We start from the raw sequence: 15,975 nt of genomic DNA on the forward strand, positions 1-15,975 counted from the left end.
AAATTTTTGGTCCTAATTTGCCTCACGGTCCCTAAAGAAAGAAATAAAGTTGTGGAAACAGTAATCTACTGATACTTATCAGTGTATTACTGATTATTGTCTACAAATGTGTCACAGCATTCACTGAGTGAAAAGTGACTCATTTTTTTGCTCAGATTATATATTGTGATTTGCACCCTGGTCTTGCACAAAACCTGACTGACTGCTTTATACACAGCATTTTAGGGGATAACAAAATGCTTCAGTTTACATCAGCTATGAATTTCCCTGTAGTAGGACTTATTAATGACATCTCCTATACATGTTTACTTGAAGTAAAAGTCATAATTTTGTGCCTTCCTTATCCATATAATTTACCGAATATGTGTAACTAGGTCAAAGAAGCCAGGAAATCATAATGTTCATCCAATGTGCAATTCAGTATTGTATTGTTGCAGTATTGTAGATCTCCCTCACTAACATTCCACTATCACAAGCAGTTCTATATCTTTGGAATAGTTTTTCTTTGAAACTTTTGTGATTTTAATTTGGGCACATACATCGTAGTTTCTATAAATCTTTCTTCCTTTTATACAGTTCATATTCAGCTTTTACAAAATGAGACTGGTTTTGCACACTGCTTAACTATAAGATTTTCTCCCTCCTTCATTTAACCAAAAAATTTGCAGACTTTTTCTTTTGTCACTGAAAGCTATGCATATGTTTTATTTGGGCTTGGAAGGTAGTTTGTTTTTGTTCTGGACTTAACTATCATTCAAACTATGTTTCACAGAATTGTCCAAGTTATTTCCTGTTTCTTCTAATATTCGCATTTCCACAATTTATAATGAATGTCCCAGAAATGAACTAATAAATGATACATATGTAGGTCTTCAGGAAAAGTAGGTGATTGTGACTGTAAACCATGTCGTTCAATTTTCACGTTTGCAAGATTGAAAACATTAATTTGATTTCATATTATGATAGGTGCTATTAGCAAGCATATATGAAGAAAACACAAAGAATATTAATTCAGTTTTATTTCCATTGTTAACACTTAAGTGATATTGAAAAGGCAACTGCTAATTACACTACTGGCCATTAAAACTGCTACACCACGAAGATGACGTGCTAAAGACGCAACATTTAATCGACAGGAAGAAGATGCTGTGATATGCAAATGATTAGCTTTTCAGAGCATTCACACAAGGTTGGCACCAGTGGCGACACCTACAACGTACTGACATGAGGGAAGTTTCCAACCGATTTCTCATACACAAACAGTAGTTGACCGGTGTTGCCTGATTAAATGTTGTTGTGATGCCTCGTGTAAGGAGGAGAAATGCGTACCATCACGTTTCTGACTTTGATAAAGTTCGAATTGAAGCCTATCGCGATTGCGGTTTATCGTATCACAACATTGCTGCTCGCGTTGGTCGAGATCCAATGACTGTTAGCATAATATGGAATCGGTGGGTTCAGGAGGATAATATGGAACGCCGTGCTGGATCCCAACGGCCACGTATCACTAGCAGTCGAGATGACAGGCATCTTATCTACATGGCTGTAACGGATCGTGCAGCCACGTCTCGATCCCTGAGTCAACAGATGGGGGTGTTTGCAAGACAACAACTATCTGCACAAACAGTTCGACGACATTTGCAGCAGCATGGACTATCAGCTCGGAGACCATGGCTGCGGTTACCCTTAACGCTGCATCACATACAGGAGCACCTGTGATGGTGTACTCAATGACGAACCTGGGTGCACGAATGGCAAAACGTCATTTTTTCGGATGAATCGAGGTTCTGCTTACAGCATCATGATGGTCGCATCCGTGTTTGGCGACATCACCGTGAATGCATATTGGAAGTGTGTATTCGTCATCGCCATACTGGCGTATCACCCAGTGTGATGGTATGGGGTGCCATTGGTTACACGTCTCGGTGACCTCTTGTTCGCATTGACGGCACTTTGAACAGTGGACGTTACGTTTCAGATGTGTTACAACCCGTGGCACTACCCTTCATTCAATCCCTGCGAAACCCTACATTTCTGCAGGATATTGCACGACCGCATGTTGCAGGTCCTGTACGGGCCTTTCTGGATACAGAAAATGTTTGACTGCTGCCCTGGCCAGCACATTCTCCAGATCTCTCACCAATTGAAAATGTCTGGTCAATGGTGGCCGAGTAACTGGCTCATCACAATACGCCACTCACTACTCTTGATGAACTATGGTGTCGTGTTGAAGCTGCATGGGCAGCTGTACCTGTACACGCCATCCAAGCTCTGTTTGACTCAATGCCCAGGCGTATCAAGGCCATTATTACGGCGAGAGGTGGTTGTTCTGGGTACTGATTTCTCAGGATCTATGCACCCAAATTGCGTGAAAAGGTAATCACGTGTCAGTTCTAGTATAATATATTTGTCCAATGAATACCCATTTATCATCTGCATTTTTTCTTGGTGTAGAAATTTAATGGCCAGTAGTGTATTATGGGTATTAACTGAGTTGTAAATTTGAGTGAATAGTAACTGTGAACAATTGTGTGAGAGAAATTATCAATGGAAACTCAAATTTGCTTTCCAAATAATGATTGCATTGTGCTATGTTATTTGTTTACCATTGAGCCATCAACCAAGGCTATGCACCTGTTGTGCTGCACGCACTCACTGTCTGCTACAGTTGTGGTAGGGGTGTGCATTTTTCTAGCTACGTGGCGAGCTACAAATTTAGCAGTTTTTGACATTTTTTTAAAGAACACTTGCTAGTGTTTTAGCAGCTAAAATTTTGACATAGTGATGTTGCTTTTTTTTGCGTATTCTTCATGTATAAAAAATTTCAGGGCATGTTTCGAGAAGTCATATTGGACTATTTCCTTGTAAGTTCTACTGTATGTTTCTGAAGATAGTTTTAGCACAATGTTGATGCAAAAAGTCTAACCCCAGGATTATGCTGTAGGTCTCACTTAGATGCTGTACTACCTATACCCACTGTTCAAATCGAACAGCCCCTATATATAAATCTATGTCTGCCAACCTCAACAGTAAAAAAAAAGAAAACTTGTCCTCTTTGCCTCTTACAGCACCTATTACTGTACACCCCACCTCTGTGTACGTATTTGTTTCATCTAATCTTAATGGGACCACCTGTAAGTGGGCCTCCAGTTCCCTCTTGCATTTAACGGCTGCTTACCACCTCCCCATCCATCCTTAAATCCATGACCAAAATTCTGTTGATGACATGTTCAATTTCCTCTGTTTCGCTTAGGCTGGTGACACTGCCTATGTGAATGTCCATTCTGTCCAAACCTATAACACTTATTGTTCACAAAAAATACCCCACATCTATCTCATACCTCTCATGATATGTCAGTTTCTTCACATTCCATCGCTAACCTAATAGCAGACTGCAGATGCACTGCTGATAGCAGACTGCAGATGCACTGCTGCACATGTATGTACCTTTATTGATATGTATCACAGCAGTTCCCTCAGAAAAGCATTGATTGTCCTCTTATCAGCTTCTTGCAACAAAACTGTGTTTAATGCATCACTCTGCCATGACTCATACCCATGTTCATTACATTTACTTATCCTGTTCATGGAATCTGCCACAGTTTCTCCGTGCCTCTTCATAGTGGTGCTCAACTCTCCCGAAAATACCTCCATGGTAATGTTTCTTGATACCTTTTCAAAGGCCCCTTCTCCAACTGTTCAAAGGTTGCTGTGTTCTTGCTGTATTGTATAGCAATTCTATACACCTCATGTATGTTATTGCTTCTCGAATTGGTCACAATTTTGCTACCCACAGTAATTGTCTGCCGGCCAGGGTGGCCGAGTGATTCTACAATCTGGAACCGTGTGACCGGCATGGATGTGTGTGATGTCCTTAGTTTGGTTAGGTTTAAGTAGTTGTAAGTTCTAGAGGACTGATGACCTCAGAAGTTAAGTCCCATAGTGCTCAGATCCATTTGAACCATTTTTTTGAGTAATTGACTATCATTCTAGCCACTCATCTCTGCTGACATCTTAAGGTCCTCTAAGAATGACTACATCCTGAGACGATTTTCCATAAAGGGAAAACAGTTAATTCTGAAGTAGCTGGATCCTTCTCATACTGAGGTACCTGAAGCACTGCTAACTATTCATCCTTAACTGTCAACTGCTCATGTAACTGCATATTATCTGCTGTTAGCTGTGCTGTCTTTTCTAACAATATCCATACTGCTTCCGGCTTCACCCCAGCTAAGTTACATTGCATACACCCTACAGACACCAAATACTGCTCTCTACCATTACCCTTAAACTCAGATAAGTCAGTCTACTCTGCCGGCCTAAAGAAGGTAACCTTTCAGTTATGATGACAGTCGTGCCTTCCTTCCATGTCTGTACACCCTCCGTAACATAACCAAATGATTCATCACTCACTGCACGATATTGACACCAGTCGTGGTCCAGACACTGTCCTGATTGAAGATGATGCTGCAAATTCTGACACCAAACTATAGTGCCCCTGATGCAATGTGGAGCAGCTATGAGCCAGGATGGTGCAAACAGGTGGTGGAGTGAGGTGGGGATGCAGGAGGCTCCAGAGAAAGGCAGCTGCAAATGTAACGAGTGCTTTTATTCATGCATCTGTGCTGCTCGATATACTGGGTCAGTTGCTGGCAAGCTGCTTAATCCTGCTGGACTGGCTGCCTGCACACCCTGCGATGCTGACTTGGCTCCTTCACCACACCAGCGGCCACATTACATAAGCCAGCCTTGTGGTTTACATACCAGTGGCGTGTTCTCGATGATGGCGTAGCTGCTACAGGCCCTGGCAACACCTGGCCACATCGTGGTAGGGGATGCCCCATGCTGAGACGCCCATCCTCTTATGGCAGTGCTGTGAGACTCGGAAAAATTCTATTACAAAAATGACCAGTGCTTATAATTAGCAGCAGTGTGCTTGCTGTGCATGTTTGCTACAACTGGTCATGTATATTAAAAGAGTACTGCTACTGTCAGTGTGGAAATCTGCTTTGCCCCTTGCTGCACTAGACTATCCAATACCATTGAGTTGGCTGTTTCAGCAAGGTAGCCTGGCTCACAACATTACTTTGGCCTTGTTGAGTTATTACAGTGACAACATCCTCAACTCACCAGCCATCAGTGTTTCTGCAATACACTGTTGATGCTCACACTAATATGCCCATATATGGTCATTAAGGTACAGTTCAGTGTCTTGCATAACCCTGTTTTTGATTCATTTGGTCAATTATTTCATTTATAGAATAAGAACTGTAAATAAAAGAAAAAATATGGAGAAGTGAACACAATTAAATAACACTAATGTAGTACTTTGAAGAAATAGAACAATTAAAAGATCAGCAATGAAAAATGAAATTTACAATTGTATTGTGTATTGAACATGTGTACTGTGTTGCTCATTAGGCAAATCTCGATGTGTTACATTAACTACACACTCCCCATATCTTATTACAACTGTCTCAGACTGGCCCTGGGCCAGCTTATATGCCAGATTCTGGTGTGGTCTTGTCAGAGGGTGCTCCTGATGACAGCTGCCCTGTGGATATTTGCACCACAGTGGTCAACAGCTGTTTGGTTTCCATAGTGACATAGGGTGACTTCACTATATATCTCTCCCTCCCCCCAAATCCCTCCTGGATGATGCCACTACAACCTGTCCGCCTAAGCAGTGATTGCCAAGGGAAAAGACACAGGGGGTGTGGTTCAAAGCAGGTGGGTGTTTGGCATGGTTATGTCTAAACACATTTTCTAGACTACATCTAACCGGTTTGCATTTCCATAGATCAGTCACTCACTCAGTTCACAGCCTGGGGTGTATTTGCAGGAGAATAGCTAAAACATACATCTTGTAAGTGTTTTTTGCCCACTGCTGCAGACACATCTTGGTGACGATGTTGCTGCTGACGTGACATGTCCTTGCTAGTATAGTTGTTTATGGAGGTATTCAAATCGTGAAGCAGGTGCGAGTCCTGCTGGAGATAATGTGCTGATCTTCAGCCCTCCAGCTGAAACACGTGCACTGCTTGATAGTGTCAAAGACGATCTCAGACTGAGAAAATTTAGGCTGTGACTAACTTTTTTGCATCAGAGATTTACTGTGTTAAAATTACTATTAATGCTCATGCATGTGACAAACTTAAGCTCAGTTATCAATGAATTCGACAAAACATTAGCAAATTTCAGTCAAGGAGCTTGCAAAATTTGCAACGTCTATTGTATTGAAAAGACAGTCAAGAAGTTATATTTAATGGATTGCATATGTACATATGTTTCATAAAACTAACTTTGCAAATTTAAACAGATGAAAAATCATGATAAGCATGTTCTTGCAAGCTGATTGACCAGATCTTAATAAGTATATGTTAAATAGTGTTTTAGAAATGTAAAGTAATATAAAAAATATGGACTTACATAATTATTTTATAATTTCCAGTAATCGTGTTCACATATTGCTGTCGGAGAAAAATGATATACATTTACCACTCTGTGAAATAAATCCAAGGAAGAGCTTACACTCAATACTGAAGACATTTATGACAGTAAGTATAAGGTTTTACCTTGTATAGAAATAACAGCTGAAAGTTACAAATACAGGTACAGTTAAAGCTATATAAAGCCTTTAATCAGTAGTGGTGAAAATAACTATGCAAAGAACATCTATATGCATAAAAAATTCGGTTCACTGTACTTTCTGGAGCAAAGGCCATTTTTGAGATGATGCTGATAAAAATGAGGTTCTGAGACAATGATGATGAAGGAAAAAAAACAGACTCTCAATAACTAAACAGAAGGCAGATGAGGAAGTGAGAAAAATTCCCAAAAGGTTTTAAGTAGGCACCCTTGCAGAGTGCTTCAAGAATTTACAGACACATATATAGAAATGCAGGGAAAGAGTAAATAAAAATGTTCAGATATGACAAATAGGTGATGTTAAAGAAAAGAGTAAAAAATTGCAAAAGACATGGGTAGGGAAAAAAGAAAGGAATAGTGGACACATGAAGAACAAAAACATTTGCGCACATACCAAATAAAGCAGAAAGTGAACTGGATCTAGCCAGTGACGGGCCTACAGGAGAGAGAGTGCAAGTTGGTCGAAGAAGTATAGTCACATCTCATTGTTAGAAGTTCATGTGAACTGTGTGCAGAAATCAAATGTGATCAAGTGAGAGTCCATGCAAGTAAATGAGACTTCAAGGTATTTGTAGAGCATTTCTTGTAATTGAGTTACTTCAAATTGCTAGTGTAGGTTAATTATGTTTTTTAATTGTGGTGCTAGGTTTAAGTGGACTGAATTATGCAAGATCCATATAATACTAATGATAATAAGTATAGCAAGTCCTATTGGCATATTGTTACATATAATCTTATTTCAATAACGGCTGCAGTTGAATGCCTAAATCATGTTTCATACCATAATCAGTTGCCTATTTCTGGTAAGATGTTTAAGGATTATAAATAAGTAAAATGGGAAATGTGTGAATTTTATGGCTAGCATATGTGTAGATTTGGCTCAACATAATAATTTCCCCCCATTTAAATGTATTAAATTCAGTAACAGAAGTAAATATTTCAGGCTTTCATGACACAACCAAACTTTGATAAATTCTGATTTGACAGCCCTTCTGTGTCTTGTAACGAGATTCTGTGCCAAAACTATGTTGGCTTTATCTTCTGCAGAAATGTTTTATGTATAATGATAACAACCTGGTTAAGGATGTCCACGTGTTTAAGGATGTCCACATTGAAACTGGTATTAGTGACAATCAATCAGTTTTAGCAACAAAGAACAACCAAAAGAAGTACAAAGATTTATGTGCTTAATAAAATAGATAAACAAGACAGTTCATGGTGGGAGGGACCTCAATGGTGTTGGTATCTGTAGTCAAACTTCTAAAGAAACAGTGACTACTGCACAATAAAAGTAAAACAAAGCACAGGGCTTTAGATGTAGAAATGCTAAATCAAACATGTTTGGCTGTCAGAAGAACAATGACTGAAACCTTCAGCAATCTACCTTAACAGAAAGAGTTTTTGCAAAACTCAGACAAATTGTCACATTTGAAGGCTGTCAGTGGCATCATAGTTAATGTAAAGACACTCATTGATGGCAGCAAAAGAAAAGTAGAAATGCTGAACTTGATTTTGAAATGTTCCTTAGTGGGGAAAGATGTGGGAGTACTGCCCCTGTTTAATTCTTGCACCATTCCATAAATGAGTGATAAAGATGTTAATGTCAGGCAGTCAGGCATATTAAGAAACTTAAGATATACCAGGGAAATGTGTTGAGAGCTTTGCTGTGCATGTTGTATATTAATGACCTGGCAGACAGTATTAATGGTAATCTCAGACATTTTGCAAATGCTGCACTATCTGAAAAAATCTGGCAGATATTCAGTTGGATCTTGATAAGAGTTCAAGATGGTGCAAGTATTGACAACTTGTTCTTAATTTTAAAAAATCTAAAATTGTGCCCTTAACAGAATGCAAATGATTAGTTTTATCAGGCAGCTGTTGTGAGGCACAAATTGAATCTGTCAACTCATACAAATACATGGATGTAATAATTTGTGGATATAAGAAATGGAATGATCACACAGGTTCAATTGTAGGTAAAGCAAATGACAGACTTGAGTTTTATAAGAACCATGTCTACTACATGTCTCAGAATACTGTCAGTATTGAATGTATATGCCAAAGGGTGGGCAGTAAAAATGGTCACAGGTTTGTTTAACTTCATATCTTTTTCAATATATATGTTTATTAACTGTCTGAGGGTTCTCTTAGAAGAATTTACATTCTAAATTACTACTGGAAATAATAATCTTATTTAATATAACAATAGAAGAATCCGAAGCCCTTGGAAAACATATGAATAAAATGCATTAGAATATTATGTTCACCGTTGAACACCAGACAGTCAAACATTTAAATTTCCTGGATATCATTTTAAACAGCTGTTAACTGCAAACATAAATTTCAAGTATACATGAGACCAACACAACCAGATGTCACAATGAAATAAACCTCGTGCCACCTAGGTAAGTTCAAAATGGCATAACATAGAGCAATGGTCAACAAAATATACAAAATCGTCTTAAGAATCCAAAATTAATACCTGAGTTAAACAGTAAAATAAATTCCCACATACCCAACGACAAAGACAAGCCACCACCAAATAAGACTACATCACAACTAACAGATAAGTCAGATAAGTATGTGAGCATGCCACAGGTAGGGAAAATTACATGTAAAGTAGCAAACCTTTTCTGAGGTGGTTCAAATAACAGAATTAGCTTCTGCACAAATAACAAAGTAAAGGGTAAAGTCACCCATAGTATTAAAAACAATGGCAAGCCATACAATTGGTTTTTGATTACAAGCTTAGCTGCATTTTATGCCCAAAGATGACATAGGCCAAACAGAAAGATTCCACAAACATAAGGATGCTCTTCATTTAAAAATAATCAAAAAAATCCACCCTACAGTACATGTTGCTGGAGATGGCTGTCAAGTGACAGACATAATACATTATCCACAAATACTGCACCTGGCCACCAAAGGCAAAAAAATGGACCTACTTGAAGAAACATAAATTTATTCATACAAGTAAACGTCCCCAAATGACATAAATGGTCAAACAGATTTGCTAAATATTTTTTTGTGAGAAATTTCCATAAATTGTGTGTACAGCTTAAACATAAAGTGCAGTCATGGCAGCAACATAATAAATAAATGAAGACTATTTTCTGTCCTCTGTCCCAAAGTGAAAGTTTAATAACAGTGTGCGAAGCTATTAGCTATCCGTATAATATGTGATATCACTAGTTATGGGGATAAAATCATCCTATATCACTTTAATAATATTCAGTATAATTTAGCTATCATTCGGCAATACTAAGTTGATAGCCTTTCATGTTAATTGCTAAAAGTCATTTTACATCATAAAAGAATGTGTGATTCTTTACAGTACATACATTGTATACTGAGCGGTTCTTTAATCATACTGAGGTGTTTATTTAGTTTTAAAGGCAGCAATATTAGGTCTATGAACATAGCTGACCACTTGCTCAAATTGCTCGGTGCATGTAGTTCCACGACAGTTTGTCAGATGTCAGTGGAAGTATTTTGGATCTGGGGAGCAACTGCACTTGAATCCCTTCATGCTTGTTTGAACATACTATGTTTAAATGACCTGACTGTCTAGCTGATCAATCATTGATCAGTTTCCAGCTGCAAGAACATGGTGTGTGAATGTGAGACATAGAAAACTGTGAAAATGCAACTAGATTTTTAAAAAAAAGTCCTGAGTATAAAAGATGGTGGTCATAGCAGTGTTGGAAGTGATTTTTATTTGTGGCTGGTAAGGCTACATGTACTAGTACTGTGGCAGGTGCTCTGCTTCTCTGCCTTACAGATCTACCACCACACATCTGAAGACACATGTTTGAAGAATGCAACAATGTGCAAGTTCTGAGTCATTACCACTTTAAGTCAAAGCTACGGCAGCTAAAAAATGTCTGCAGAAATATGTGACAGAGCTCTTCATCCATTTATATTAGAATCAGATGGAGGATTTCATGCCTTATGTCGGGAGGTTGTAAATGTCGATTCAGAATCAGGACATGTGGACTCTCCAACATTTTATCTTACCCTAAGACAGAAGAAACTGATGAAAAACAATTGAGTATGATGTCCAGCATTGTCCAAGTTGTCCAGGCTGTAGGTGTGCATGCATGGGCATGTACAGCAAATATGTGCAAAGATACGTATTGGGAAAGGTGATACCTTTTTATATCAGTATTGGGTACTTCTCAGTATGTTATTGGTGAAAACTTACTTTTCTAAGGAAAAAAAATCTGGTGAATTTATGGAAAACTACATTATGGAAACATCATTTAACTTAGGAGTAAATCCATGGCATCTTAATAAGATTTCCAGTGTCATAGACTGAGGCACAAATAGATGCAAGATTTTCCAATCCATTCAGCATTATACGTGCATTATACATGTTTTGAACACAGACCTTGAAATACATTTTCATTCACGAGTATTTAAAAAATGAAGTTGCAGTAGTTTATTCCATGACATATGGTGCCAGATATGCTGTTTCATGAAGAAAATGGTGACACACAAATTCAGTACAGACAAGCTAGAAATGAGAAATGGAGACCAGGTGGAACAGCTTGTTTAAAATGGTACTGTTTGCAAGTAGGCAGCACTATGAAATTGCGAAAGTACTTGCCAAGGAGGGTGTCTTTGTAAAATGTATAAAATGTACTGGTTATATCAATGACATTGAAAAAGAACTCATGACTTTTTGGAAATATTCTAAGATTCCACAGAAGTGCTCAAAGGTGAGAATATCCTATAATTCAGTTTGTTTTGGAGTGGATGTGTAAATTGAAAAGTCGTTGTAACACAGGGCTTGAAGATACAGAGATACATGTTTACATTACTGTAAATCTAGTTTTCTTGTTTAGTATATGCTTTGTGTCTAGCAAATGAAAATTATACTTCTTAACTGCAAAATGCCAGCGTCAGTGTCACTAGTAGTTTGGTAGTGTACTAGAACTGTAATATTATCATGTATTAACTGTAGATTCTAAGAGTGCTGAAAGTCCGCTGTATCTGTCTCACAGAGAAGGAAGTTGAATTTCAGACATTGTACACAACAGTAACATATTTGTGGCTGATTGCCTAATTATTAAAAACTTACTCCGTTTTTGTGATATCTGTAACTGTTTATTTAGGGCCACCGAGAGAATGTCAGCCACACTCAACAAATTTTGAATATTCTACCTTAGCTACCGATTTCTGATTGAAGTCTATATTTATTAATGGTGTCATTCCATTTACTGTGTGGAACTGTATGTACTGTGTTTTGTCAAAGTTTAATGAGAGCCCATTTGCAGAGAACCACTTAATGATTTTCTGAAAAACATCATCTACAATTTCACCAGTTAATTCTTGTCTTTTGAGTGTGATAGCTGTACTTGTATCATCGGCAAAAAATACCAGCTTTGCACTGTCCAGACAAACGTTCTTTCAACTAAGAGAATAGGTGGTGTCAAGTCTGGACTGTATGGTGGGTGGGTGAGTGGGTGATAACATTCAAACCAATTTTTTACAGGAGATTGACAGTTTGATGGGTGACATTTTGGCAGGTGTTGTCATGATGAATGCTTTCATCTTTGCTCAACATTCCTCTTCTCCAGTTCTGCATTGTTATTTTAAGTTTGTTAATTTTTTCACAGTACCTGTCAGCATTTATCATTGTCCCAGCAGGCAGAAAGTTGAACAACAGTTCATCCTCCTCTGGTCCCAAAACACAGTCGCTGTAACATCACTGGCAGACTGTGTTTGCTTGAATTTCTGCTGCTTTGGTGAGGAGGGATGCTGCCCCTGTTTTGACTTGTTTTGTCACAGGTGTAAAGTTGATTGTCCTGGTTTTGTCACCTTTAACAATCGAGTCCACAAAGTTGTCCTTATCATCTGCATTGTGGTGAAGAAATTCAAGAGAAGAATCATCTTGCACACACCATCTGATATCACAACTTTCCCATTAAAACCCTGTGGATGATGCTTCAGGAAACCTGAGGTACCAAAATACAGAGAGCATTCAGAGTGATCCTCCCATCTTTATGCATGGTTTCCTCAATCTTTTCAACCGTCACATTGCAAATTGATGGCCTACTGTTCATTTGTTTGAATTTCAGTACAACCAGCAGTAAACTATCTACACCAATTGCGAACATTTTTGACCTGCATTCACAACTATCCATACACTTCTGTCAGTTGGTGATGTATTTCAAGCAGTTTAAAACATTTTACATTCATAAATCGAATAACTGCATGAACTATGCAGTTGTTGGTAGCATTCAACAAAAGCTCCAATCTGAATGACTGCTAAGCCAAGACGGTGCATCCAGCCAACATGCATGTGTGCATGCTAATTTGGGCGAGGGAGAGCACCAATCACAACAGTGTAGTCAACAGCCACACACTTTCTGTGCATCCCCAATGTTTCGGAAACCTTTCTTTTGAGATTGCTCTCATAGTACAACCAGAAATTAATTGTCCTAGACAAGGATTTTAATTTCCTTGCAAGTCTCTTGCTGTTGATTTCAAGATGGAGGAAAACGTAAGATGAAATATATAGCCACCAAATGAGATAACAGGGAAGACTAGACTTACTACCTTTCAAGGAGAGTCAGTTTCATATCCAAGTACAAGAACAACTATTTAGGTTTCCCATGGTGATGTTTCAGATGACTGCTGGGAGAATGATGTTACAAGTGTAAAACAGCTTTCTGCTATCCATATTTTTCCCTACATTAATTTGTAATTAGCTGTTAGTAACATGGTAGAGGTGTCAATACCCTCCCATCAGCCAAGAAATTTCCCCTTTCCCAAACTAGCTAATAAGTAATGCCCATTGGATGTTTGTTATCTTCAACACGCAGGAATATAACAAGATTATGTGGTCAGGTAATTTCAAAGTGAAAAGGTTGTTCAGTGTAAGTAGTTTAGTATATGTGATTATGGTGATATCAGTAATAATAATGAGTTTAATAAAAATTATGTTGCTTTCAGGAAATATTTGGTGCAGATGTGGCACCACACAAGCCACATGGAGTGTTAAGTGTTGAATTTTCGGGCAGACCTGAAGGTATAAATGACGGAGTTTGCCTTACCATTCTTGTTTCATTTCGCAAACCTCTTGAAGAAGTTGGTATTATAGACAAATACACATGGCTTGAAGTTTCAGAAACCTTGGGCAATGAAATCCTTAATAAGCTTCCTAAGAATATGGTTACTCCATTAAATGTAATTCGATGAACTTGTGTTAAAATAATTATACAAGACCTATTTATCATGTATGTGTGTCTTTTCATTAATAATCATTACTGTTTCATTAACAATTTTATCAGGTTACATTGGTGAAATATGACATGTATTGTTCAGTTTCTTTAAATTTTGAACATGCAGACACAATTTAACATGAATGTTAGTGCCTGCATAAAATGAAGAAAATCATCCAGAGGAGATTTTATGGGTGAAAATAAAAGAATGATAGAAGTTCCATTAAAAGAAAGATGGAAATTTAAAGTAATTGGATAAGTGCATCGAGGTTTATTGGACAAATGGTGAGAGAAGAAGATAAGTCATGACAGGATTTGCTGTAGATGAAAATAATGTATACAGCTATGATGATTCAAGTTCCTAGAATAGGTGCTGTAAGGCAGAGAATTATATGTAATGAAAATCAGTGTGGTCTGTGGAAAATAACCACATGAAATGTATTTATTGTGTGTGTGTGTGTGTGTGTGTGTGTGTGTGTGTGTGTGTGTGTTTTCAGCATTTCACATAATGTGTAACTCATTGTATGTCTCTAATCGATCCCATTGTGAAGCATTTCACATAATGTGTAACTCATTCTATGACTCTAATCGATCCCACTATGAATTTTTCATTTTGGCATCAGGATCTCTTGTTTTGGTGGATACCGCTGCTTCTATTTCATTGAAGCTAGCTAGTATTGCAGACACTATGATTCCAAAAGCTGGTTAATTCTGTATGTGGTCTCTCACATTGATGTTCATAACTCACAAAACTGGGTAATATTTTACATGGTAGCTTTGTATTTCAATGTTTCACATAGTCTTGTATATGCTACATTCTTTTATAGAAAACTTTCCCATAATTGATATACAGTATTCACATTATAACTGAGCATTTGTAAGTCACCCCTCCCCCTTTTACTTGTTCTTCCCCATCTGCAGTTAGGTTTCATAAAAAGCAGTTTGTTATATTTGCAGTTCAAAGTTCCCCATATACACAGCATTTTACTATTAGCGTCACTTTTTCACTAAATCAGTCACCGCTGTGCACACTTTCATGTAATCGAATTCTTATTAAGTTGATTTTCTATATTTTAATATTTATTGTGTAGTTTGTGAGGTGAGCATATTTCCTGCAAAACACAGTGCCACTGCACATTGTCTTTCTCTTTGTGGAGTCCCTATGCAAGACAAACCCCATCATGACACATTCCAAGTATTAAGTTATATTTATTTGAAAGCATATTAACTATTTTATTAGTTTGTATTTTATGTAATGAGATTAATGTGTTGTCTATTGAAAATTTGTATATTTGTTAAGTTTTTTGAGAATAATGTTTGATTTTTTATTCATTGTTAATTGTTTGATTGTGATTTTTATGTCATCACCATTTTGTAATTACAACATAACATGAAAAACTAAGCTGTTGCTGTACTCACTGTACATACTGTGTAAATCTTCTTTGGCTTATAACTTATTGGTAACATGCCAATTAATTGTGGTTGTCGGGACATTAATAAACATTATATGCTGTTCACAGAGTGAGACTACTGGGTTCTTAAATCAGTAAATGTGATTATTTTGTAATCGTTATAAAGTCTGATATTCAAATAATACTGTGAATCTCTATTAAATAAAATTGCATGTAGAACACAATGTTGTGAAGCATTGGTGTGAATATAGTGAATAAAGAAAACCATATGTTTAAGAAAGAACTGAACATAGTTGTTTTCTCGAGACACGCTTCACATCAAACTGTAACAGTTGTGACTGTGGAATTTTCTGACTGAAGTAACAGCAAAAGTTGAGAAGATACATAGATATGCTGAAAAGTGGTGGTGTTGGGGTGTGGCTAACAAAACAGATATTAACAAAACAAACACCATATGTATAGGAGGACTTGAGTTCTTTTACCATCTACTTCTACTTTCCTTCTCATCACCAGTTCCAGAAGGAAAGATTTGCAGACCCTTTTTTCAGTTACTTGACACTCATCGTTTGAAATGTGATAATCAATGTCCAATGTCTTGGTTGTTACTGGCAGATGTTGCCAGTTTTGTGAATGGCAGTTTTGTTGGTGTAAGTGGTGAGAGATACTTATTTTTCTTCAGTAAT

The 15,975-nt window shown here is 37.5% G+C and overlaps 1 protein-coding gene across 1 annotated transcript in view; it reads left to right on the plus strand.

The window, feature by feature from the left end:
- Positions 1 to 15,580, plus strand: part of LOC126298077 (8-oxo-dGDP phosphatase NUDT18) — a 142,074-nt gene extending 126,494 nt beyond the window's left edge. The window contains exons 5-6 of the mRNA XM_049989396.1: positions 6,452 to 6,557; positions 13,612 to 15,580. Of these exons, the coding sequence (XP_049845353.1) occupies positions 6,452 to 6,557; positions 13,612 to 13,857 (352 nt within the window). The 3' untranslated portion in view covers positions 13,858 to 15,580. The remainder of the gene's footprint in view (positions 1 to 6,451; positions 6,558 to 13,611) is intronic.
- The last annotated feature ends 395 nt before the right edge of the window (positions 15,581 to 15,975 follow it).

This window comes from Schistocerca gregaria, chromosome X, assembly GCF_023897955.1.
Source record: "Schistocerca gregaria isolate iqSchGreg1 chromosome X, iqSchGreg1.2, whole genome shotgun sequence".
Lineage (NCBI taxonomy): Eukaryota > Metazoa > Arthropoda > Insecta > Orthoptera > Acrididae > Schistocerca > Schistocerca gregaria.